Source organism: Perissodus microlepis, chromosome 22 (assembly GCF_051167445.1).
Source record: "Perissodus microlepis isolate ML-2025 ecotype Zambia chromosome 22, ASM5116744v1, whole genome shotgun sequence".
Taxonomy (NCBI): Eukaryota; Metazoa; Chordata; class Actinopteri; order Cichliformes; family Cichlidae; genus Perissodus; species Perissodus microlepis.
The window spans coordinates 31,951,699-31,978,484 of record NC_140481.1 but is presented as its reverse complement, the minus strand read 5'-3'; the positions used below and the strand labels follow the sequence as shown (position 1 = coordinate 31,978,484).

At 42.8% G+C, this 26,786-nt stretch overlaps 1 protein-coding gene across 7 annotated transcripts; it reads left to right on the top strand.

The window, feature by feature from the left end:
* Window positions 1–6,339: 6,339 nt before the first annotated feature.
* On the top strand, window positions 6,340–25,567 carry LOC146363574 (uncharacterized). 7 transcript variants are annotated; one of them, XM_084919146.1, is made up of 8 exons: window positions 6,340–7,030; window positions 8,223–8,426; window positions 15,023–15,133; window positions 17,005–17,073; window positions 17,152–17,256; window positions 17,512–17,654; window positions 20,153–20,264; window positions 25,364–25,515. In XM_084919146.1, exons 2-8 carry the CDS (start codon window positions 8,282–8,284, stop codon window positions 25,393–25,395), a joined length of 717 nt encoding a protein of 238 aa, XP_084775272.1. In that variant the 5' UTR covers window positions 6,340–7,030; window positions 8,223–8,281; the 3' UTR covers window positions 25,396–25,515. The 7 variants fall into 7 exon arrangements, 4 of the variants coding, with proteins under 4 accessions (XP_084775272.1, XP_084775273.1, XP_084775274.1 ...); XM_084919147.1 differs by lacking the exon at window positions 20,153–20,264 and having other exon boundaries at window positions 25,364–25,567; XM_084919148.1 differs by lacking the exons at window positions 20,153–20,264; window positions 25,364–25,515 and adding an exon at window positions 23,720–24,168.
* The last annotated feature ends 1,219 nt before the right edge of the window (window positions 25,568–26,786 follow it).

The window sequence follows — 26,786 nt, the reverse complement described above, 5'->3', positions numbered from 1 at the left end:
GCTCCACCCTCTCTGTACCATGTCTGCAACCTGTAACTTCAGTGTGTTGGATTTAAATATTAAAATAAACTCTGGCTGCACATCGTTCTGCTTTTCTTTAAAAACAAAAACGGTTAAATAGTGTAAAATATGTAAATGTACAAACAAAATGTACAATAAGTATGAAGAAAACCATGTGAGAGCAGCACCAGTGATGCCAGTTTGTAGTGTGTTAATAAGAGGAGCACCATCAACAGTATGAAGGCTGCAGAGAAGTCAAGCAGGACTCAAATGGAGTCTTTATCCCAGCGCAGAAGAATCTGGTTAGTAACTTTCATGAAAGCTGTTTCAGTGCTGTGGTTTGTCTGGAACCAGGTTGGAATTGATCAAAGATCTGAAGGAGCTGACGAGCAACTTGATTTAAAACAGTGGGATGTAAGGAGGGTTGATCCCACTCAGAAAGACTCTGGCTGTTTGAAAGTCAGCTGAAATGAAAGGGACTGGTTTCTAATAGAGAGAAGTCAGGGGGAGATGGCAGCAGGAAGGAGTTTGAACTCCAACAACAGAACTGGATGAGAGACTTGGGGCGGTTGAAGAGGTACAGACTTGAACTCTGACCTGATACTGTTGATGTTGCCAGTGAAGAAATCGAAAAATGTCCACAGTCATTAGAAGACATGGGAGTGACAGCAGTTTGTCTCTGGGAAGACAACACTGACTGTAAGCCTGTCAAAGATGATACATCTGTGATTGGATAGTAGGTCAGACATGTGGAAGGTCAGCGTTATGTGTGGGGCCGACAACATGATGCACTACATGAAATGATGCTGCAGTGTTCATCAATTGTGTGGCAGTGTTGTTAGAGGGATCATCAATAAGTAAATTAGAGTCATCTACTAAAATGACTTTATGAACAATAACAGATGAGAGAAGATTAGAGAATCCATTCAGGAAATGATTGCAGGATTTGGGAGGTGGATCGATTACAATACAGCAAACTGGATATTCCCATTGAATTATGAAGGAGAGAAATTCAAAGCAGTTAAAGAACCAGGATTAAATGGGAACCAATTTAGATGATCCTTAGAAACCAAGTCAACACAAAACATTGAAATAACTGAAATGTTATAAAATGAGAGAAATCCTCATAATCCAGATTATTTTTCTGATTCAATCCAACTGAATCAAATGATTTGTTAACACTGATTCCACTGCAACACTGACTGAGCTACAGGAGGAGCTGATATTCATTGGTTCTTTGGCTCTTTCTGATTTCTGCACAGTGGAAGAAAAGTTTCATCACATTTATTCTTCCTTCAGTCATATTCACAAGATGATGTTACTACAACAGAAGTGCTGAAGTATGACTGGAGACAATATTTGTGTCTCTTCTCAAGCAGGAATTTGTCAGTAAATTTGGAGGAGAGTCCTGGATTGGTCTGGAAGCCAAACACACATCAGGAGGATCTAAATGGGAATGGGTGGACGGATCAGCGCTGACAGAAACGTGAGACATTAGTTTGTTTCTATTCCAGAGTTATTATTTAGAAGTGAAACATTGATGTTTTGGAAGATAGATCAGCAATACATGAGTTGAGCTATTTTCCAACAGCCCCACAAACTGAATGTAAAGAAAAGCAGAAATCCTCCTTTGAATGAACAGCTGTGCTTGAACTCTCTTCATCTGCAGTCTGTGATGACGTTCAGTTACAACAAGTCAGTTTGAAGAAATCAGGATTGAAAAATGTTCAAAGCAGCGACCGACACATTTCACTTTGTTCACTATGTCTTCATGGTTTTTGTGCTGTAATGTTTCTTTTCTCACAGAACAAAAACTGTTTCAGAGAATTCCTGTCTCTTCTTCTTTGGTGTTTGTAAAACTTCAGAACATATGAAGGAAGAAGCTTCAGTAAATATGACCTGATAGACACACATTTCAAAGTGATGTCTGTAAACAGCTGACAAAACAGTTTCAAACAGCAGAAAGTCAGCTCTGACTTCTTTTTATTCTCCATTTTTACAGCAGGAAGATTTCATATTCATCAAAGCTTGAAAGCTGTTTTAGTGTGCATGATGATTCTCAGAGAAAAGTCTAAAGGAGGGAAAGTGGGCGAGAAACCTGGGAAAGAAATACAGGAAATATTGGAAATATTCCAAAAGAGACTCATATTTATATGAATGTGACAATAGTTATGAGTTTAGTCCAGTTTCATATCAGCTTTGATCTCTCTGACAGGTTCTGGAGAACACGACATTGGAATCCCAGTTATGGTTACTATGTTGAAGGATATGGGAAACCCCGTTCTGGTTACTATGGAGCCTGCTGTGACAGTGATGGGAGATGGACACAGTCATATTATTCTTATCCTAAAACCTTCATTTGTGAGAAATGAGTTTGGTGCTTTGATGTAAATGTTTGAATAATCCAACCAAAGACACCTCACTATGAAATGTCCTGCATGAGCCTCAGACTCAGCTTACAGTCTTTACTTGTTCATTCTGCATCATATATTGATTACATATATTGTCCCTCTGTGCTCTGTGCTGTACAGTAAGGTTGGAAGTCATCCACACAAAAACTTGAAGTACTTCATTACTCTGTAGTTCCAGCAAATTGTTCTAATAAAAGTCAAAGTGCAGCTTGTCTTAACTTGGTTTACTTGGTTTATTCATCAGCCTGTTGGTCCTAAAACTGCAGTAAATGTCTTGTTTCTAAAAGTTCAGCAAAAAATATGTTTGATTAATAAGAATTTTAAAGGTTCTGATCAGCTGGAATATCAGAAGGACATTTTTATACCTCTGTGTATGTGAAAGTGACAGAAAGACATTAAATGTTAATTGTGTTATGTGAGTCATATATATTTAGTATTGCATTCAATATGGAAGTTGTATTTAAATTTTTGTATGATGGATTTGAAAAACAAATATTTCATATAAGGCTTTAAGTGTTGATGACTTTAATTACAGATAAAATAACTTACTCAGTAACTTATTGGTTGAATTGTAAAAGAGAGAAAACGGCTTCAGAGCTCTAAGTGTCGCTATATTAAAGGTTCAACATTTAACTTGGAGACACTTTGAAATATTTCAAAACATCAACAGAATATAAAGAAAACATCTCTGATGTCATGTTCAACACATCTATATATGAACTGAAGTTAGCATCCGCTAAGCAGCTAATGCCAGAATGTACTCTCATGTAATACCACTTTGTACCACAAGAGGCTGCAGTGAGTCAGCATCTAGTCTGCACTGAGCTCACATTTGTATAGTTGTTTTTGCACTACAGCATTAGGTCAGACCACAAGTGTGTTGTTCTTTTACAATAAACAGCAAAAATCAGAAAGTGTGTTTGGATTGACAACAACTGTGATGACACATTATAACCTGTTATTAAAGTTCTGCCCCTGCTTTGATCAAATGTGGGTTACTGCTGGTTAGTTAGTGTGACTTCATACAAACCTGTGTGTTACACCAGTGGAAGAAGCTTTTCCTTCATCAGTCTTCTTGTTTCTTACTATAGGGGTGAACAGCTACACTAACACTCTCTGGCTCTATGCTGCCCCCCTGTGGTCACAGTTGTAGTCAGTGTTGGTATGAAATGTTTGAAAGCTTCAGCACCACAGACAGCTACAGGCAGCTCCACCCTCTCTGTACCATGTCTGCAACCTGTAACTTCAGTGTGTTGATTTAAATATTGAAATAAACTCTGGCTGCACATCTTTCTGCTTTTCTTTTTTTTAAAAAAAGGTTAAATAGTGTAAAATATGTAAATGTACAAAGAAAATGTACAAAATTAGTGGTCCATGAATAACTACAACTTTAAATAATTATAATCATAGCGAGGTTTGGCCTGATGGTGGCAGTAATGGAAACATTAGAGCAGCGGTCTCCAACCTTTTTTGCGCCACGGACCGGTTTATGCCCGACAATATTTTCACGGACCGGCCTTTAAGGTGTCGCGGATAAATACAACAAAATAAAACTAGTACCGGTACCGAAAAAAAGAAGATTTATTCATAACACACGTGAAAAGACCCAGGAAAACCGAGTTAACGATCAAAACGATAACAAAATAACGCTGAAAACCGATAAAAACCCTGAAAACCATACATTTCACACCTGAGCCTCAACTCTCGCGGCCCGGCACCAAACGACTCACGGACCGGTACCGGTCCGAGGCCCGGGGGTTTGGGACCGCTGCATTAGAGTACCACCATCATCAGTTTAAATTTACCACATTTTATTTGAAGAACACTCAAGGACACTGTACACAGCAGAATAATAAAAGCAACAGAAAAGCAGGCAGTTTACACAATCATAAAGTCATAAGGCATAAAACAAATTTAACATAGCAGAGTGGAGAGGTTATGTGGGATAAGCTATTTTGAACGAGTGAGTTTTTGTCTAGACTTAAAGAGAGAGAAGGAAGTGATATTTCTTAAATCAGGAAGTCGAGAATTCCAGAGTTGAGGAGCAGAGCAGCTGAAAGCCACGGTGGCAAAACAGGGGGAGGGGATAGAGAGAGAGAAGAAGAAGGAGATCTAAGACACCGAGATGGGATCATCATCAGAGATAGATGATGAACAGCCTTAAATGTGTACAAAAGTTGTTAGGTTTAATGTATGTGTTGTAGGTTGCCATTTAGAAAGCTAGAATGCTTCTGTTTGCTCTCTATGTAACCTACGCATATGACTACGTGCATGACATTGATAAGGGGAACAAGCAGCCTTGAGAAGAACAGATTCTACCAACAACAATCTGGGAGAGCTGCACTCCCATCATATAACCACACACAATGTATAATCATGATTGCACAGCTCAATCACGCTTTGTAACCAGAATACAGCAACAAGCTTTATGAATATTAAAGTGTGTAACCAATAAAAAAAACATGCAGGGGGAAAGCAAGTTGAAGTGGGTTGGAAACAACAAAGCTGCTGCAGGACAGGAGTGATGTGATGGATGGAAGGGGTCCTGGCGATGATACGAGCCACAGAGTTCTGGACACATTAAAGCTTATTAATGGATTTTTGAGTAAGACCAAAAAGAAGTGAATTACAGTAATCGATCCGAGCAGTAACAACGCTGTGAACAAGAATGGCAGCGGCATGTGGAGTGAGAAAAGGACGGAGACGATTAATGTTGCACAATTGAAAATAAGCAGACTGAGTAACATTATTAATGTGTGAATTGAAAGATAGAGTACTGTCGAGGATGATACCCAAACTTTTCACAGAGGAAGAAACGGAGACCGGCGAGTTATTGATCGTTATAGAGAAACTGTTGGTTCTGGATAATGTTGATTTGGAGTCGACCAAGAGAAGCTCAGATTTGACAGTAACAGCAGTCGGTAAGAAGATTTTTATCCAGAACTAAAATGAAAACCAGAGAGCAGAAAAGTAAAAAAACAAAAACAATGGTGGGGTTGGCCCGGAAGCAGAGAGGAGAAGAGGGTCAGAACATGTGGACAGTATGAAAATGGAGGAGGTGAAAGAACTTCTCTGGAGGTCGGACGTGTTGCTAACAGTGGAGGGGCTGCTTTGAAGATTGGCTGCAAAGGCAGAGTTTCTCTGGAGACTTGGAGACAGACAGGAGCCCTCCTGGGGCTTGGCTGGATGACTCAGAGGACTCAGGATACTCGGAAGTTACACCTCCTCCAGCTTATCCAAGGGAACATCAAGGCGTTCCCAGGCCAGCCAAGAGATCTAATTTCTCCAGCTTGTTCTGGGTCTATCCAGTGATTCTACCATAGAAGCATGAACAGGTGGAGACGGAGGCTGCAGCCTGACTGCTCATCAGTTACCTGCTGAAGTTCAGGGTCTGGCTGCTGCGCTAGTTATGGTGTTCTTGATTACAAAAGCACCACAAGTAAACCAGGAAACACTAACTAGAACACACAGCTGGAGGGATGAGGGAGATCATGACAAGTGTTGGAGTGACTTTGTTAAAAATTGTCATTGTCGTGCTTCGAATTGTGAACCTTGTTTAAACTGCATGATTGAAGATATTCTTGTTTCTATTCTCCTCCCTGCATGTAGGATGGTGGGGGAGGCTACAGCTATAGTGTTCAACTGCAGGCACATTCCATGTAAAGATTCTGGTTTCCTTATTTGCTCAGGAACGTCCACTTCCTGCCCTTTGTGGGCTCACCTATGCTTGTATATGGTGGACCATTAAGGGGGTTAAGCCATATACAGGGTGGGGGGAGATGACCCTTTTATGAATAGGGATGTTGTTAAACGGTTGTAAACATATGTTGTGTAGCAGGAAGTCACGCATACAGAGACACACACACACATACAAACACATTCACAGTGTGTTCTCTGAATAAAAGGCTGCGAGGGGAGTTTGGAGTTTGGAGTTGGCTACAGGCGAGCGTGTGTCAGTTCTGGGAGGCAATCTCCCCTTGCAAGCAAACCGTACCAGTGGCTCTTGTGTTCTGTTTGCAGTCTCTCGTGGTCTGAATCCAGCAGGGTCGTATGTTTAGACCCAACAACAAGCAACACAAGGGAATGCAGACAATGAATACAAACAATAAGGGAACAGACCACAGGTGGGAACAAAGAGCAGAGTCTAATTGTCAGTTTTACTCACAGAGGGACGATAGTAGGAGCGTCGTCTCCTCCGGCCTGAGGAAGTAGGAGAGTTTGGAGCTGCTGATGCAACATCATTCCAGCTGAAGAGCCTGTGATGAGCCGGCCCGTAAAATCTCCGGCGAGCAAAACGGCATCATCCAGGTGGAGTCGGCAGCTGGTGATAGGTTGTTGCTCCACGTGAGGAGGAAATCTGCACTTTTTTCTTCTTGGTGAAGGAAAAAGGGAAACCGGATAATTGAGCCTCTGATGGCCCCAGACAGGAAACTCTTTCAGGATCGAGGTGGAAGAGCTTATGAGGAGGCAGGCCAATGAGCGGGCAGCGGAGAGGCTGATCAACAACAGTGAGCAACCAGAGATGGGTGGATGATGCCCACTTTCAGCTGCAGAACATCAGGTGCAGGCGGGGCAGCAGGTGGACGAACACAGCATCTTTGAGGACCCCTTAGAGCCCGGTGAGTACCACTGAAAATGTGCTCCTACCAGGGGTGAGCCAACGCTTCCACTTCAGCTTTTCCTCAAGAAAGGAAACGGCTACTTGCTGCCACTTGTAGGTCGGAGTCTGCTGCTTTATTTTAGTGCTCGAGATCTCCTGTCATGTACCGCTGTGTGAGGCAAGGCAGGATAGCAGATAAAATGTGGGAGTCGGAGACAAAAACTAAACTTAAAGACAATTTATTACTGATTGCAAAAACACCATAACTAGACCAAGAAATACTAAACAGACGAACACACAGCTGGAGGGAATGAAGGAGGCTGTGACAAGAAACACAAGGGAACAGATCACAGGTGGGAACAAAGCTGAACATAATCAAACTAACGAGACCAGGAAGCAAAACTAAACAAGATGCACACAGGACAAGAGACTGTCAGAGTAAAACAGGAAACAGCAGAAACACACACTGAGACACAGACTGACTGAACACAGGGAACAGAGGGAGTGAGAGAAACACAGAGACACGACTGGGGAACAGGCCAATCAACATGGAGACAAGACTGACTTCACAGAGAGATACTAACACAGGAAGAGGACGGGGACACAGAGGAGGGATGATAACAGAAAACCTGAGGCTAGATAACAAACTAAGACCTGGGACACAAACAGAGACACAACAATCATAACCAAAACTTCACCTCAGAACAAGAAATGAACCAGAATCAGACGTCAAACACAAACGCTGGCTCACAGACCAGGACCATGAGCCTCCACACAGAAAGACTCCACCCAAAACAGGAACTCTCTTTCTGAGAAGTGATGGTGCTCACCACTGCAGCACCACGCTGCCCTGTTAGTTTCTGTGCTGGTAAAAATAACGATGAATAAATAGTTCACTCTGACATATTTCCTGTGTCACAAACACTTCTTCTCTCTGCTGCTTCTATGTACTTACAGTTTGTAGAAGGCAGCGTCTAACAAAACCGTGTTATTATAAACATACTGCAGCTGCTGAGTTAAAGCTTATTATCTCTGTGATAGAAAATATTAAAAACAAAACTTCTTTCAGTGTTTTACATTCTTGTAACTGAACTTCAGATCTTGTTGAATGTTGTTTTCATTTGTACATAACTGACAGTTTGACACCTCCTGACGTGTCAGAAGAACTGTGACTCGTCCTGTTTTACTTCCTCTTTGTTTTCTCTTCAAAGCTGTCGGACTTAAAGACACAGACAGACGGTGAAGCTGCTCAAAGATCTTTCAGCTCAAAATGTCTACAGAAATTCAAAGTGTTGAAGATTTCAGGGTGAAATACAGCAGAGGGTCCCAAGAGGATGGAGGAGTGAGAGAGCAAAGTGAGGTGGAGGTGTTAGATGATGGAGAGCAGCACCCTGACGTTGGCCTACAAGAAGCTGGTAAGCAGGAAATCATCAAAGTGACAAAACCAAAGAAAATGTTGATGATGAAAGTGTTGTTCAGTGTCTTTTAAAGCTCTGATATCCGATATTAAACCCCGATTCTTTTGTCCCCATGACAGAACAGAGAAAACGACTCAGTGTGTTAAAATATTGATATTTCTTTTATTCAATCATCTTCTGGAAGAGAGAGACCTCTGCGCAGCTCAAACGCCAGTTGCAAGAGCTCTCTAACATTAGAATCATAAACTGTGCTTCATATAGGTTTTATTTTGGTACTTTACACATCACACAGTCTCAAACATTGCTTATATGGCAAGTTCCTCATTTCAGTGTCTTATCTATTAATATGGCTGTGCACTAAAACTTCCTGTTTTTCAGTCTGGCTGAGCACTTAGTTTGTGAGTTAAAAGTGGCCTTGCTCTACAAGCCTTTATTAAAGTACATAAAACAATATAATGAGCAGATGCACATTAAAAATATTTCTCTTATCCCTAACAGTCCCCCTTTTTCATTTCTCACTTGAGGAATGAACTAATTCCTAATTTAGCACATTAAGTTTACTTCAATACAATCAAATTCAATTTTATTTATATAGCGCCAAATCACAACAAAAGTCGCCTCAAGGCGCTTCATAGATACAGAGAAAAACCCAACAATCATATGACCCCCTATGAGCAAGCCCTTTGGCGACAGTGGGAAGGAAAAACTCCCTTTTAACAGGAAGAAACCTCCAGCAGAACCAGGCTCAGGGAGGGGCGGGGCCATCTGCTGTGACCGGTTGGGGTGAGATAACAGAGACTTTTACGAGAGAGACATAATATTTAATAATCCACACTTCACTGTTTTAATCTTTGGTTCACATGTGGATTCTGTGTTGTTCTTTCTTTGTGATTGTTTATGTTTAAGTTGTTTATTGCTGGCTTTTAGTTTGCTTTTATCTCTTTGGGAGCTGACATAGTCTCTATAGAGAAGGTTTTTTGGGGGGGTAGCATCAGGAGAGAAGCTCCAGAGAGGCGTGTTCCATGTTAAAAGCTAAAATATAACAAAAGAAATTATGTTAAACAAAACAAAACCTTTCAATTGCCCAACCCTATCTGTCCCCTCAACGGGTTGTATGTTTTCAATGTTTCCTTATTATTTTTTCATAAAAATAAATCAAACAAATAACTTAAGCTGTGTGACAGCACCTTGCATCTACGCCGGGCTGTGAGCTGCCCTAAATCTACTTCCTTCACCCCCTTTTCAACTAGAATCCCAGTTTAAAACTATTCCTGACTTCCCTCAGTGCACACTGTAAACTCCAAAAGATACAATTAGCTTTTCCTGGTAAAAGGTCCTAGATTATTTTGTCAACCTTTGGAAACATCCTCTATTAGTTATGAGTTAACCCGTTTCATCTTTAAAACTTAGGCCTGGTTTCTTCGCCCCCTTTAATGGGTAGCGCACTGTGTTTGGGCAATTTCCATAATATATAAATCCTGCAACAATTCCTAAAGTCCCTCTCATTACTTTTATGCTCCCATTATAACCTGTGTCTAACAAGCTTTTGATCTTCTTTGCAATGTAAACAACTAGGTGTCTTTGTGCTCTGTTCTTCTCCTTTCTCTGGTTGGTTCCGTTCGGCCTCGGGCTTCCAGGATTCTCGCCACCCCTGTGGTCGCTGTGGTCCTGAAATCTTCTCCTGTAAAGGATAGAAAACAAAAAGCGTCTCTCTGCTACACCTCACTAATCTACTGTGTTCATCTAATGTTCCTTTAATCATTCAAAGTTGTCTCACCATATCACGTTCTGGGCTCTGTCCTTTATATTAACTTTACTTAATCTCAATGCTCTTTATGTGTGTAAGCAACACTTTTAGTTTTATTAAACACGCCCAGGGTAAGATATAAACCATCACCATCTGAGCATAAAAAACAGACAGAGATCTTCTCCGAACAGCTCAATTCAGCATGGTTTCATTCATTAGGGTTATGCCCCTTCTCGCGTTCTAAGAACATAATTTATATCTTAAGAACATCATTTGCATATTTTACAGACAATGATCAATTTTTAGAGCTAAAGTCAGACACCCAAGTTCCTCTTTCTAGCATCTTCTTTCCATACAAGGCAATAAACATCAAGCCTACATGGTCCCTGAGATGGATGCTCTTCTTTAACTAATCTCCTGTCATCTGTTACCAACTAGACTAAAATGTAGTTAGAAGCTAAATGAATTTCAGGCCTTTGGCAGGTTTATGGATTCTATGTGTTTGTAAGCGTGTATGCTGTTATCCTTCTATGCTCCAAGTCACTTACACAATAGATTGTCTGGACATCGCGCCAAACAAAGCTTGAAACCTTCAATAGACTGGGCATCAACTCCTTCATGAGCACAATCGCAATGTGTATAAAAAATCATTTCTACATATATAATCTTCAATGTTATTCATTTGGGTAAGCGACACTTTCAACCCCCTCTTAAGAAGCTCTCCCCTTCTCTCATCTGATCATCTCAAGCACGTCCTGTACCAAATTTGCTTCCTCTTTTCAAGCCCACATTTAATTACAAGCTCTACCACATTTGCTCTATATGGCTGTCTCACTCTTGACATGTTTCCTATCAACTTATTCATGGCATGTCTATCTTTACAGCTTCTGCATCACCAGTTCCTACACAAAGACAAAGCAAACTGTGTTTCACCTCTACCCTAGAAATAAATCTATGCAACATTTGTATGCGTAAGCCTGCATTATAACCACTTATTCTAGAAATCAAAAAGAAATCAAACATTTTCTACTCCTAAAATCTTCGCTAGTTTTCCCCAAAGCATATCTCTCTATTTAAAGTGTCCCGCAGTTTCCCTTTAAGTTTGGTATACAGCTTCTTATGAACACCGGCATTTTATCTTCTACACGGGATTCAGTTCATTTTAATCCTTTAACTTAAACATAAAAATAACAATTTCTGCCTCAGTTTTACAATATCTAAATTATCAAAAACCCCAAAAGTCATAAAAATGATCCTAAAACCCATTTCGAACTAAACCTTAAATCCCCCTTTTTTCAGTCAGCAGCCCTGCTGCCCTCAGTTCAGTCAGCAGCCACTTCACCACTTATTACGCCTCCACTACAATCGTCTCTGCTACCTATAGTTCAGTCGCCACTAGCTCAGCAGCCTACCCACTCATTCACTCAGTCATCATCCTCACAGCCTCATTACAAGCAGGGAACACACTTCATACAAACTTTAGCTGGTTCACTTAAGCTGGCCATCTCAGAGACAGTTGCTCCCTCTAGGGCCTCCCCAGAGGCTGGGTGTCAGTCACCAGACAACTCTGGACCCCTAGAGGTCAAGATGCCAGCACCAGCAGCTTCACTAGAGGACTTTACTGAGCAGTCTCAACCGTCATCCCCTGCTGAGAGCTCCAGTGAGTTCGCCCCTCTGCCCCAGTCCTCTGCTGGAGGATCAGAGGGACCCATTCAGCCGTCTATCTCAGCTGGAGGGCCGGAGGAGCCCGTCCAGCCTCACGCCACGTCTGCTGGGGGTTCGGGAGAACCCAGCCAGCCTCACGCCACGTCTGCTGGAGGGCCCGAGTCGCCCGTCCAGCCTCACGCCTCGTCAGCTGGTGGGTCCGAGGAGCCCACCCAGCACCACGCCTCGTCTGCTGGGGGTCCTGGAGGACCCAGCAAGCACATCCTCATGTCAGCTGACGGTCCGGGGAAGTCTGTTCAGCCGTCACCTGCTGAATCATCCCCTGCGACTTCTACACCGTCACCTGCAGCATTCACATCGCCGCCTGCAGCCTCACCACCTGCAGCCTCCACATCACCGCCTGCAGCCTCACCGCCTGCAGCATCATCGCCTGCAGCATCATCGCCTGCAGCCGTCCCGCTGCCGTCAGGTTCCGCCTCTGTGTCTTCCTCCACGCCTGGTCCAGATTCAGCTCCGCCTTCGCCTGGTCCAGCTTCAGTTGCCTTCGTCTGGCCCTGCCTCGTCTGGCCCTGCGGTTACCACAACGTCATGGGACCCACCTCGCCCTGTTCCGCCTCGCCTCTGCCGGCCGCTTTCTAGGCCTCTAGTGGGGCGTTATGGCCGTCGAGGCCGGCCTCTGGAGGAAGTTCGTCGCCACCGCTGGCTTCGCGGCCGGCCTCCGGACCTGCTCAGTGGCCGCCACTGCCTTCCAAGTGGCCGGCCTCCTGATTGGTTTTGCCTGCACCGCCGCCGTTGCCGTGTGCACGGCCGGCCTCCAGAACTGTCTTGGTCCTTATGTTGTCGACCCCCGGGTCGACCCCCTGAACTTTTCTCGGACTCTTGTTGAGCTCTAGTTTGGTTTTGTTTTTGATCTGTTTTCCTGTGTTCTTGAACTGTTTTCTTGCGTTTTTGGACTCTTGTGCTCCTTTTTTTTGTTTGGTGTGCATTTAAGTCGCGTCTTCTGTCTTTGTAGTTGCTGGTCTGTCTGTGTTTCCACCATGTGTCATCCGTGTGTTCCCTGCCGTCATCATCATGTACCATCGGCTTCCTTCCTTTATGTTCAGGTTCGTGTTCTTGTTCAGTAGTTTAGTTGTCCCAGTATAGTTTAGTTCTCCATTTTGCCGTTTGCCTCTCTATTTTTTGTGTTCAATAAATCACCTTCACACCTTCACGACTGCCTGCGTTTGGATCCTCCTTTTCCTTTTCCACACGGCTCTTCTCACTCGCTGTGACATCATGTAAGTATATCAACCATTCACCGATTTCTTTTCCTCAGACCACGCCGGATCTGTTAATATCAACAACAACACTGCAAACTCAAAATTGTACAGCTGAGTCTTCCCTTCAGACCGAGCCGGATCTGTTACTTCAGCACAAACACTGATTTTCCTTCAAAATCAGTTTACCAAGAGCCACAAAACTATTTCTGACTCGATTTTCTGAAATTCTGTGTCACTTAAACAACCTGACAGCACCACGTGCTTTCTGTCGGACTTCCTCGTCCGAAATTACTCTTTTTACTCACAAATAAGTGTCTCTCAAAATGATCTTCTGATCATAACCTATTTTTAAACCAAGGTCCCAAGTCTTGGTAGACGGTCAATCTCCAGTACGGCCACGCCGGACCACCTACTGGACGTCTCCAGTAGGGAGGAAGTCTGCACTTCTGAACTTGACACTTATTAAACCATAAACTATGATCCTGTGTTTTCTTAAACACACATTGGTCTCTTTTCTGTTACTTTTATCCCAGTACTGTCTTTTTCTCACAGTTTCATTATCCTTACTTCAAAGCTTCACTTTCATTTCTTCAAAACTTTACTTTATTCTCAAGAATTTGGTTTTACCACTACTGAGCCAATTTGATAGTTAAGATCATCTACTCAGCGAACAGATAATTTAGAATTCAGCCAATTTGCACAAATTTGCTTGTTGAACAGGTTTGTGCCTACCTTTAAATCTTTTTAGACCGGTCTTCTGTTCGCCTCATATCAGATCCAACCTTCGGCCACATTTGTTCTCTCTGTTGCACGACGAACCGGGCGGGAACACCAAATATTAAACCCAGATTCTATTGTCCCCATGACAGAACAGAGAAAACCGACTCATAGTGTGTTAAAATATTTATACTTCTTTTAATCAAATAATCTTCCGGAAGAGAGAGACCTCTGCACAGCTCAAACGCCAGTTCCAAGAGCTCTCTAACATTAGAATCATAAACTGTGCTTCATACAGGTTTTATTTTGGTACTTTACACATCAGTCTCAAACATTGCTTATATGGCAAGTTCCTCATTCAGTGTCTTATCTATTAATATGGCTGTGCACTAAAACTTCCTGTTTTTCAGTCTGGCTGAGCACTTAGCTTACAAAAATGCGTCTTTCAGAGGTGCAGCGCAGCAGCTTGGTATGCAGCTCCAGTGTGTTAGCAGCTTCCCCCTGTAGTTAATGCAGCACGTTTAAATCAGTAGTTCATAGTTGTTCTGTGGTCTGACAACAGGAGCAGAAAGATGCAGATTCATTGTGAATTCAGCTGCATCAAAATGCAGTATGAGTGAGTGTAGAGAGGAGAGAAGCAAACTGATGGAAACAGCTAGCAGAAAGCTAACTGAGTGTAACTGAAGCACAAACACAGAGTAACACACACCCAGCACCACTCTGTTTGTTATAAATCAGCTTTAAAGTTTCCACAGTTCATGGTTGTTCCTCAGCATTACACTTTCCTCACAGCTCTGACCCGCGTGCAGATGATCATCATAGAAACTAATATTCTGGGACTCTCCTCCATATTTGTCCCTCAGGTTTCTACACTTCTTTCTACGTTCCCTCACGTCCATCAGGATAGTTTTGGTCATTTAGTCCTTATATTGAGAGGAGGATTGTTTTTCTCTCACTGATCTATTCAAAAGCTGCGACAAAGAAGTGGCCAGAAATGCATCGACCGATCACAACAGCTGGAATGGACTAATATTACTTTGTCCTTGTTTGAGTTCCTGTAACTTTTTAACAAACTCGACTAATTTGTTTGGTAAATCTGATTTACTTCATTTCTACTGGGATCATTCCTACAGTGAGGATTAATAAAAAGCTCCAAAGTCTCTCATTAGTGCTTCATAAATGGACTTTTTGTTTTATCTTTGTAGATGTTCACACCGAGAAGAAGCTTCCAGCTGTGAGAAGAAGCTGGTTCAGAGCTTTTGAAGTGAACCTGGGAGTGCTGTATCTGCTGATTGTGGTGGGAATCATGACACGCTGTGAGGAATTTTATTGCAATATGTTAGATGTTTGATTTTGAACACTTGAAGTGAAATGATTTGATGCTGCAAACCTGATTGTGTTTACAGTAGTTCCTGTTCCCACACTGCTGTGTTTCTCCTACTTCACTGGAAAACACACAAACAGCAAACTTGTTATTATAATGTCATGTACTTCAAGGATGTACCTGAAGCCAACACAGAAGCAGCAAAAACTGCAGTTCCTTTAATGACCACTGGAGGCTGATTCTGAAAGCGAGTCAGTCCCCACAGGCTCCCATGTTAAAATGAGCACCTTTGCTGCCTTAAAAACATGTTTCCATTCAGGACCAAATGAGTTTTGGTCTCTAAGGATAGTTTCCTCTTCATAAAAACTGCACGGTGGCATTTTAAATGGAATTCTCTGATCAATAATATGAGCTGCTGTGTGGTACAGCCTGACCAACACGTTGGTTTTGCTGACTGAGCTTCTAGTATTTCATGAGTCTGTTACTTAGCACTGATTAGCAGGTGTGTGTCTGTGTGCATGATTCCTGGCTCATATCTTGTGTGTGTTGTGGAGGTGGAGTGAATGTTCTTGTTGTTCCTTCAAACTCTTCACTCAGCACAGTGATTCTGTGATTATCTCAACAAAGCAGACAGGCAGCAGCATCTGCTGCAGACTGATGCAGGTGCAGCCACACTATGTTAGACAGTGGCTGCACCGGCAGCAGCATCTGCTGCAGACTGATGCAGGTGCAGCCACACTATGTTAGACAGTGGCCGTCTGTCATTGTGCGACTAGTTAGTTCACTTGGTGTATTAAACAGGTAGCTTACAAGCTAATGTTAGCTCCATTCATCTGCTGGTATATATCAATTAATCTTTTTTTTTTTTATTACATCAAATCACAACAACAGTTGCCTCGAGGTTCTTCACATTATCAGGTAAAGACTCCACAATAACAAAAACAACAACACAGAGAAAACTTCCAGCAGCTGCTGATGTTTGGATTTTAAGGTGGTTTGATTCTATGTTTTAAATCAGTTGATGATCTTCAGCTGACCTTTAGGCCCTGGTGGAGGTGTGACAGACTTAATGCTGAATCAGGAGAAACATCACAAATCTATGATGTGAGAACAGAGACGCCTGCAAAAGGACGTCTGAAAGTACGATAGACTGTAACAGCAGTGGGCAGCTAGTCACCTTAACCAACAGCTACCTGGAAGCTGCAGGAAGAAACATTTATTAATTATAAATAAGCAGAAAGAAGAAGTGTTGAAGCCTCAGAGCAGCTTTGACTGAATGTAAAAAGACATATTTTCAGTGAGAACAGGCACATGTCACATGAGTCAGAATCTATTCTTTCAAAGCATAAAGATAACATCTCTGACTACAGATGTAGAAATTCAATTTTATTTATATAGCGCCAAATCACAACAAAAGTCGCCTCAAGGCGCTTCATAGATACAGAGAAAAACCCAACAATCACATGACCCCCTATGAGCAAGCACTTTGGCGACAGTGGGAAGGAAAAACTCCCTTTTAACAGGAAGAAACCTCCAGCAGAACCAGGCTCAGGGAGGGGCGGCCATCTGCTGCGACCGTTTGGGGTGAGAGAAGCTGTTTGACTCTTCACCTTCTTCCTCCACACTGAAGCACAATTATTCTGAATCTTGTCAGTGGTTTTTGTTCACAGTTGATACGTATTTAGCTCATCAGATTTCCTGTAGTTCTAACACCTCCACCCACAGGACATGTTAAAGAACAATGGCTGCACAAGTTTCTGACTCTTATTGATATATTTGACAAAGCAGAGGAAGAAGATTATTTCTGTTCAATGTTTCACTCATTTTATTTTATTTTATTTTGGTTTCACTAAAATATTTTAGATGCTTTGAACAAGAGTGAATTCAACAAAATGAAGAACAGCCACACTGAGCTCCAGGATGAACTTCAAGGTAAGCAAACACCAAGTTCTTATATCACAGATATTTGCAGAATATTTTAACTTAATTTTAATCTGTTTTTCTCTAAAGACACAAAAACCAGCCTGACTCAGTTACAGAGCCGTTATGATGAACTGAGTAAAAACCACAGTCAGCTACAGGAAGAAGTGAAGAAGCTGAAGGAGAAGATAGAAGGTAATAAACTTTAAATAACTAATAGAAAACATCAGTGTTACACAGTGATAACCTGATTGTGTCTTTGTTTTGAATCCTAAATGTTTGATGCTGTGTAACAGTTTCTCTGTATAAATGTAAGTTTCAGTTAATTATGAATAAGAGAGAAAACCTGAGTTTAAATGAAGTATTTACAGGGAAAATGACAGGGACCAAAGATTCATGTGATACAACATGACACAAAGTCTGACTTTAAAACATGTGTTTGACTTTAAGGGAAGTGGTGTCCTGATCGATGGACGAGATTTGGAAGCAGATGTTACTTTAAATCCACTGAGAGGAAAACTTGGTCTGACAGCAGGAGACACTGTCAGGGTAAAGGAACTGATCTGGTGATGATAAACAGCAGAGAGGAACAGGTGGGTGTGTTTGTTCATGTCTGTGTGATCTTTGATGGAGCTGACAGTGAGTTACAAAGTTCTTCATACTGTGAATTAAAGCCACACATTGATGATAAGTATACATGTGCAAACATACAGACACATAAACAGACACATAAACAAAGCAGCACATTCATTCCATCAGAAACACAATAGTTAGAAACTATGGAGGAAAATAAAGGGAAAAGATTGAGGGAGAGCTAACCTGTAAAAATGAGTTTCAGCCGTTAACAGTCAGCTGACCTGATAGTCTGAGGAAGGCTGTTCCACAGTTTGGCTGCAACAAGCTCAAAAGCACGATGGCCTCTGGTTTTCAAATCAGAGCGAGGGACAGTTGGGAGACACTGATTAGATGATCAGAGAGGCCGGCTGCAGTGATAAGGTCCAAGAAGCTCTGCTATATAAGCAGGGGCCTGTTCATGCACAGCTTTATATGTTCATGACAGGATTTAAAAGAGGATTCTGAATTTCACTGTAAGCCAGTGAAGAGAAGCAAGAATAGGTGAGATATGAGACTGCAGGCCAGGTTTTGTTTGCAGCCTTGCTGCTGAGTTCTGCACTAACTGCAGACGAACTATGGAGGACTGAGAAATGCAGGTGAAAAGTGAATTACAATAATCAGGCAGGAGAAAGTATGAACTCAAAGTTCCAGATGATTGAATCACAGTAAAGATTTGATCTTTGCAATATTTCTGAGGTAAAGGAAACAAGACTGTGTGACCTTTGACATGTGAGGCTCAAAATGCAGCTGTTGGTTCAAAATGATCTTTAACAGGTGATTTGATGTTACTGGTGAGGGGGACGATGTACTGACTGACCTCCTCAGAGAAACTGAGCCAAACAGCACAACTTCAGTTTGTCATGAAGGAAGTTTAAATCCATGAAATGATGACAGAGAAGCATTCACTGAGGCAGGAGAGGCTCGACAGAAAAGTATTAGTGTGTGTGTCATCTGCACAGCAGTGCTAGGAGATCCCATTAAAACCATTAAGCAGATGTCACAGGGGCAGCATTTATAAAGAGAACAGAATTGGTCCAAGGACTGAGGCATGTGGGACTCAGATGAGGACACACATTGATTAATATGAAGTAGCTGTTTGATAAGTATGAAGAAAACCATGTGAGAGCAGCACCAGTGATGCCAGTTTGTAGTGTGTTAATGAGAGGAGCACCATCAACAGCATGAAGGCTGCAGAGAAGTCAAGCAGGAAATGATTGCAGGATTTGGGAGGTGGATCGATTACAATACAGCAAACTGGATATTCACATTGAATCATGAAGGAGAGAAATTCAAAGCAGTTAAAGAACCAGGATTAAATGGGAACCAGTTTAGATGATCCTTAGAAACCAAGTCAACACAAAACACTGAAATAACAGAAATGTTATAAAATGAGAGAAATCCTCATAATCCAGATTATTTTTCTGATTCAATCCAACTGAATCAAATGATTTGTTAACACTGATTCCACCTGTTATAGGACAATCAGCACCGGCAAGATGGCGCCTGTGTTTGGCTTCGCCGCTGCCGGGTGTAGTTGGTCTCGCTCTATTGTTGTGTTTTTTCTTTCTACTCTGCTGTTTTTTAACTGTTTTAATGATGTACTGGAAACAATCTGTCAGGAATTTAGGGATTATCCTTGATCCTGCTCTTACGTTAGATAGTCATGTTAAATCTCTTGTTCGGTCTTGCTTTTATCATTTAAGAAATATTTCTAAATTGAGCTCTATAATATCCTATACCGAACTGGAGATTGTTATTCATGCTTTTATCTCATCACGACTGGACTATTGCAATTCCCTGTTTACTTGTTTAAACAAAGGTTCTTTGGAGCGTCTGCAGATCGTTCAGAATGCTGCAGCAAGACTTTTGACGAAAGCTTCTAAATTTTCACATATAACACCGTTGCTTATGCAGTTACATTGGCTTCCTGTCGAATTTAGAGTCCATTTTAAGATTTTGGTTTTAACTTTTAAGGCTCTTCAACAACAAGCACCACCATATATTATTGAACTTTTACAGCCCTATGCCCCTAGTAGGTCTCTGAGGTCGAGTAGTCAGGGCCTACTTGTCACTCAGTATACGAGACTGAAAACTAGGGGTGATAGAGCTTTTGCTACTGTGGCCGCCAGACTGTGGAATTCCCTTCCTCAGGACTTACGATCCGCTGATTCATTGATTACTTTTAAAAAAAAACAGCTAAAAACACATCTTTTTAAAATTGCCTTTTGCTAACTTTGTTTGTATCTTGTGTGTGTGGGGTTTTTTCTTTTTTTTTTTTTCTGCCAATTCTGTTGGTTTTTGTTTTTTGCCCTTGTCCCTCTTCTCAGCTGTTTCTTTCCCCCAGTCAAGTCTGTCCCGTATTCAGCAAGTGAAAATAAAATAAACAATAAAAGGTGAATCAAATGGACCATTACGGCAAGGCTGGGATGGTCAGTTTGGTAAAGTAAATCCGTTGGGCATCTTTCTTTGCCTTTAGACAATAATTCTGATGGCAGAAGAACCAAACGGGACAGGCAAAAAAAAAAAAGTGTCACGACCGAGGCTGTCTCAAAAGGAAAAGGACTCAATTGCTGGGCGCCAAACAGCATGTAAGTAGTTTCAGTGACAACACAACTGGAATTTGAGTTTCACAAATGCAAAATACAACAACTAAACCTAAGTGGTTTATGTAGCCCGAGCTAAGTGAGCAATCTGGTCATTCGTCAGTGGAAAACAGCTGCTCCGAGGTTTGGACTGGAGGGAAGGTCAACCTGGGTCCGGGGAAAGGGTCAGAGTCACTGAAAATAGAGTATAGACGTTCAGGTAGGGTTCGGGAGGAATATGGGCAAGCTGTGAGTTCTGAATCTTCCTGAGTACTGCTTACTTGCCGCGGGTGGTCTGTAGTGGCGTGGAGGGGTGAGTGGTCCAGGTGTGTGGTCCGAAATTCCTGGCGTTGAGGCAGGGAGGAGGCAGGTGAATGGGGTGAACAACCCGTGGGACTGGCGGGTGGTCCAGCGTCCGGATGGGAGCACTTCGGCAGAGATTTGCGTCCGGCAGCTTGGTGCGTGGCTACGAAAGAAAGACACACAATGAGATAGGGTAGTTTTCCAGGTGTGTACAAAAGCACAGTGGTGGCCTGCACTAACAAGGGTTAGCTGAGAATCTGGCGAAGAGAGGTTGAGTGCGCTGGCCTTATGAGTCCCCGGCTAAATCACCCACAGGTGCGAGCAATCAGCAGAACACCGAGGCCCCTCCCAGGGTTGGAGATGCCGGCTCGGAGGGAGAAACACTAGCACACACCCGGACCATGACAATTAGAAGAGAGCCATGAATTTAGTTCAGCTAAGCAGAGGGTGAGGGAGGATGGGGGGAGAGCAGAGTAAGGTTTAGCGGACAGATAAAGCTGGGTGTCATCAGCATAGCAGTGAAACTGAATATTATATTTACGGAAAATGTGTCCAAGTGGAAGAAGGTAGTTAATGAAAAGAAGGGGCCCCAGGACAGATCCCTGGGGCACGCCAGTGACCAGAGGAAAGGACTGAGAAGTGAAGGATTTGAGTTGAATAAACTGAGTGTGATCAGACAGGTATGATTTAAACCAGGCTAGTGGAGTATGGGAGAGACCGATGGAGGCTAGCCTACTGAGGAGAACAGAGTGAGAAATAGTGTCGAAAAGCAGCGCTCAGATCGAGGAGAATAAGAATGGAAAGTAACCCGGAGTCAGCTGCCATAAGAAGATCACTGGTTATTTTTATAAGTGCTGTTTCTGTGCTGTGGGAGGGACGAAAACCAGACTGGAACTGTTCATACACATTATTATTATTATTAGTAGTAGTAGTTAAATGTGAGTGGAGTTGTGTGGCGACTATCTTCTCAAGAATATTTGAAAGGACTGATAGATTGGAAATAGGATGGAAATGATCAAAATTACTGGGATCTAGACCAGGTTTTTTTTTCACTATTGGGCTGATGGCAGCAATTTTGAGGGAAGCAGGAACAGTTCCAGTGGTTAATGAAGAATAGACGATAGCAGATATGAGGGGAAGCAAAGAGGGCAGACAGGCCTTGACCAAAACTGTAGGAATGGGGTCTCGCTGACAAGTAGAAGGCTTCAACTTACAGATGAGATCTGAAATATCAGTAACAGAGGGGAGCTGGAAAGCAGAAAAACAGTGTGATGGGAGAGGAATCACAAAGGAAGAGCTACAGGGAACATTGGAAACCAGGTCTTTGTGCATTTTGTGAATTTTCTCAATGAAAAATAACATCAGAGAATCACAGAAGGAAGATGAGTAAAGGTGAGCAGGTAAAAGATCTACTGACCTGAAAGAAGAGTTGGACAGTGAAAACAGTGTCTTGGTTGAGTCATCATTTGAACAGATTATGGTGGAGCAGTAAGCAGAAGCTTTTGTTGAGCAAATAAAATGTATTTATTTTCTGCTTTATGCTCACACATTCAGATTTTTCCCTCAGTGGTTTCATTCATGTAAACATTGGATGTTTAAACATCTCTAATTAGGAAAACAGCTGAAACTAAAGTGTGTGTTTCCTTAAACGACGTCACTTCCAACCTGTTGCAAGATTTCTCTGCCTGCCCACTAACAGCAGTCGGTAAGAAGATTTTTACCCAGAACTAAAATGAAAACCAGAGAGCAGAAAAGTAAAAAAAACAAAAACAATGGACAGTATGAAAATGGAGGAGGTGAAAGAACTTCTCTGGAGGTCGGACGTGTTGCTAACAGTGGAGGGGCTGCTTTGAAGATTGGCTGCAAAGGCAGAGTTTCTCTGGAGACTTGGAGGCAGACAGGAGCCCTCCTGGGGCTTGGCTGGATGACTCAGAGGACTCAGACAAATAGAAAGGAAAATCTTTAGGCTCGCTGGCTCTGGTTCCACAGGGATACCCGGCTGGGGTACACTCACTGGGGCAGTGTGTCCACGCTCAAACTCCAACCAGTTACTGGGGATGCCTCTGGTGGAGCAGTCACTGAGCTGGAACTGGTTTCATTATGGGACCTCTCACCTCTGACAGACCTAGCAGCAGCATCAAGGTTTGAAGGCTGCCTGACTCAGACTGGGCTTGGATGCTGGATGGCTCAGGTTACAGGGAGACACACTTCCACAGCCACCTCCTCCAGCTTATCCAAGGGAACATCAAGGCGTTCCCAGGCCAGCCAAGAGATCTAATTTCTCCAGCTTGTTCTGGGTCTATCCAGTGATTCTACCATAGAAGCATGAACAGGTGGAGACGGAGGCTGCAGCCTGACTGCTCATCAGTTACCTGCTGAAGTTCAGGGTCTGGCTGCTGCGCTAGTTATGGTGTTCTTGATTACAAAAGCACCACAAGTAAACCAGGAAACACTAACTAGAACACACAGCTGGAGGGATGAGGGAGATCATGACAAGTGTTGGAGTGACTTTGTTAAAAATTGTCATTGTCGTGCTTCGAATTGTGAACCTTGTTTAAACTGCATGATTGAAGATATTCTTGTTTCTATTCTCCTCCCTGCATGTAGGATGGTGGGGGAGGCTACAGCTATAGTGTTCAACTGCAGGCACATTCCATGTAAAGATTCTGGTTTCCTTATTTGCTCAGGAACGTCCACTTCCTGCCCTTTGTGGGCTCACCTATGCTTGTATATGGTGGACCATTAAGGGGGTTAAGCCATATACAGGGTGGGGGGAGATGACCCTTTTATGAATAGGGATGTTGTTAAACGGTTGTAAACATATGTTGTGTAGCAGGAAGTCACGTATACAGAGACACACACACACATACAAACACATTCACAGTGTGTTCTCTGAATAAAAGGCTGCGAGGGGAGTTTGGAGTTGGCTACAGGCGAGCGTGTGTCAGTTCTGGGAGGCAATCTCCCCTTGCAAGCAAACCGTACCAGTGGCTCTTGTGTTCTGTTTGCAGTCTCTCGTGGTCTGAATCCAGCAGGGTCGTATGTTTAGACCCAACAACAAGCAACACAAGGGAATGCAGACAATGAATACAAACAATAAGGGAACAGACCACAGGTGGGAACAAAGAGCAGAGTCTAATTGTCAGTTTTACTCACAGAGGGACGATAGTAGGAGCGTCGTCTCCTCCGGCCTGAGGAAGTAGGAGAGTTTGGAGCTGCTGATGCAACATCATTCCAGCTGAAGAGCCTGTGATGAGCCGGCCCGTAAAATCTCCGGCGAGCAAAACGGCATCATCCAGGTGGAGTCGGCAGCTGGTGATAGGTTGTTGCTCCACGTGAGGAGGAAATCTGCACTTTTTTCTTCTTGGTGAAGGAAAAAGGGAAACCGGATAATTGAGCCTCTGATGGCCCCAGACAGGAAACTCTTTCAGGATCGAGGTGGAAGAGCTTATGAGGAGGCAGGCCAATGAGCGGGCAGCGGAGAGGCTGATCAACAACAGTGAGCAACCAGAGATGGGTGGATGATGCCCACTTTCAGCTGCAGAACATCAGGTGCAGGCGGGGCAGCAGGTGGACGAACACAGCATCTTTGAGGACCCCTTAGAGCCCGGTGAGTACCACTGAAAATGTGCTCCTACCAGGGGTGAGCCAACGCTTCCACTTCAGCTTTTCCTCAAGAAAGGAAACGGCTACTTGCTGCCACTTGTAGGTCGGAGTCTGCTGCTTTATTTTAGTGCTCGAGATCTCCTGTCATGTACCGCTGTGTGAGGCAAGGCAGGATAGCAGATAAAATGTGGGAGTCGGAGACAAAAACTAAACTTAAAGACAATTTATTACTGACTGCAAAAACACCATAACTAGACCAAGAAATACTAAACAGACGAACACACAGCTGGAGGGAATGAAGGAGGCTGTGACAAGAAACACAAGGGAACAGATCACAGGTGGGAACAAAGCTGAACATAATCAAACTAACGAGACCAGGAAGCAAAACTAAACAAGATGCACACAGGACAAGAGACTGTCAGAGTAAAACAGGAAACAGCAGAAACACACACTGAGACACAGACTGACTGAACACAGGGAACAGAGGGAGTGAGAGAAACACAGAGACACGACTGGGGAACAGGCCAATCAACATGGAGACAAGACTGACTTCACAGAGAGATACTAACACAGGAAGAGGACGGGGACACAGAGGAGGGATGATAACAGAAAACCTGAGGCTAGATAACAAACTAAGACCTGGGACACAAACAGAGACACAACAATCATAACCAAAACTTCACCTCAGAACAAGAAATGAACCAGAATCAGACGTCAAACACAAACGCTGGCTCACAGACCAGGACCATGAGCCTCCACACAGAAAGACTCCACCCAAAACAGGAACTCTCTTTCTGAGAAGTGATGGTGCTCACCACTGCAGCACCACGCTGCCCTGTTAGTTTCTGTGCTGGTAAAAATAAAGATGAATAAATAGTTCACGCTGACATATTTCCTGTGTCACAAACACTTCTTCTCTCTGCTGCTTCTATGTACTTACAGTTTGTAGAAGGCAGCGTCTAACAAAGCCGTGTTATTATAAACATACTGCAGCTGCTGAGTTAAAGCTTATTATCTCTGTGATAGAAAATATTAAAAACAAAACTTCTTTCAGTGTTTTACATTCTTGTAACTGAACTTCAGATCTTGTTGAATGTTGTTTTCATTTGTACATAACTGACAGTTTGACGCCTCCTGACGTGTCAGAAGAACTGTGACTCGTCCTGTTTTACTTCCTCTCTGTTTTCTCTTCAAAGCTGTCGGACTTAAAGACACAGACAGACGGTGAAGCTGCTCAAATATCTTTCAGCTCAAAATGTCTACAGAAATTCAAAGTGTTGAAGATTTCAGGGTGAAATACAGCAGAGGGTCCCAAGAGGATGGAGGAGTGAGAGAGCAAAGTGAGGTGGAGGTGTTAGATGATGGAGAGCAGCACCCTGACGTTGGCCTACAAGAAGCTGGTAAGCAGGAAATCATCAAAGTGACAAAACCAAAGAAAATGTTGATGATGAAAGTGTTGTTCAGTGTCTTTTAAAGCTCTGATATCCGACCACTTTAAGACATATTAGTGTTCGTGTCACATGTCCCCAGAATATGTTTCCAGTTTCAGTCCAAACTGGCACACAGATCATTTGTTGCACTGGGCCTGTTTACTCCCAGTTAGGAGCTCCGTTTCTAACCGTCTGACTGTTTCAGTGTCTGTGGCTTCAAGTCAAACTGGTTCAGCTGCTGCTCTGCTTTCAGGAAGAGGTCTGTGAGTGACAGAGAGAAGCAGCCAATAGGAGCAGCACAGCTCTTTCTGCTTCCTCTCCAAGTGATAACATGACTGTAAATACAGCCAGATTGTTCACACAGTCATTGTTTTAAACATATGTGAATGTCGAGTTTGTCCGACAATGTTGTGCTTACAAAAATGCGTCTTTCAGAGGTGCAGCGCAGCAGCTTGGTATGCAGCTCCAGTGTGTTAGCAGCTTCCCCCTGTAGTTAATGCAGCACGTTTAAATCAGTAGTTCATAGTTGTTCTGTGGTCTGACAACAGGAGCAGAAAGATGCAGGTTCATTGTGAATTCAGCTGCATCAAAATGCAGTATGAGTGAGTGTAGAGAGGAGAGAAGCAAACTGATGGAAACAGCTAGCAGAAAGCTAACTGAGTGTAACTGAAGCACAAACACAGAGTAACACACACCCAGCACCACTCTGTTTGTTATAAATCAGCTTTAAAGTTTCCACAGTTCATGGTTGTTCCTCAGCATTACACTTTCCTCACAGCTCTGACCCGCGTGCAGATGATCATCATAGAAACTAATATTCTGGGACTCTCCTCCATATTTGTCCCTCAGGTTTCTACACTTCTTTCTACGTTCCCTCACGTCCATCAGGATAGTTTTGGTCATTTAGTCCTTATATTGAGAGGAGGATTGTTTTTCTCTCACTGATCTATTCAAAAGCTGCGACAAAGAAGTGGCCAGAAATGCATCGACCGATCACAACAGCTGGAATGGACTAATATTACTTTGTCCTTGTTTGAGTTCCTGTAACTTTTTAACAAACTCGACTAATTTGTTTGGTAACTCTGATTTACTTCATTTCTACTGGGATCATTCCTACAGTGAGGATTAATAAAAAGCTCCAAAGTCTCTCATTAGCGCTTCATAAATGGACTTTTTGTTTTATCTTTGT

What these genes read in the sequence shown, in the direction of transcription:
- LOC146363574 (XM_084919145.1), top strand. Translation starts at nt 8,282, where the DNA reads ATGTCTACAGAAATTCAAAGTGTTGAAGATTTCAGGGTGAAATACAGC. An exon ending in CGTTGGCCTACAAGAAGCTG is followed by an intron (nt 8,427 to 15,022) that starts GTAAGCAGGAAA and finishes TTATCTTTGTAG; the next exon opens with ATGTTCACACCGAGAAGAAG. An exon ending in GGTGGGAATCATGACACGCT is followed by an intron (nt 15,134 to 17,004) that starts GTGAGGAATTTT and finishes AAAATATTTTAG; the next exon opens with ATGCTTTGAACAAGAGTGAA.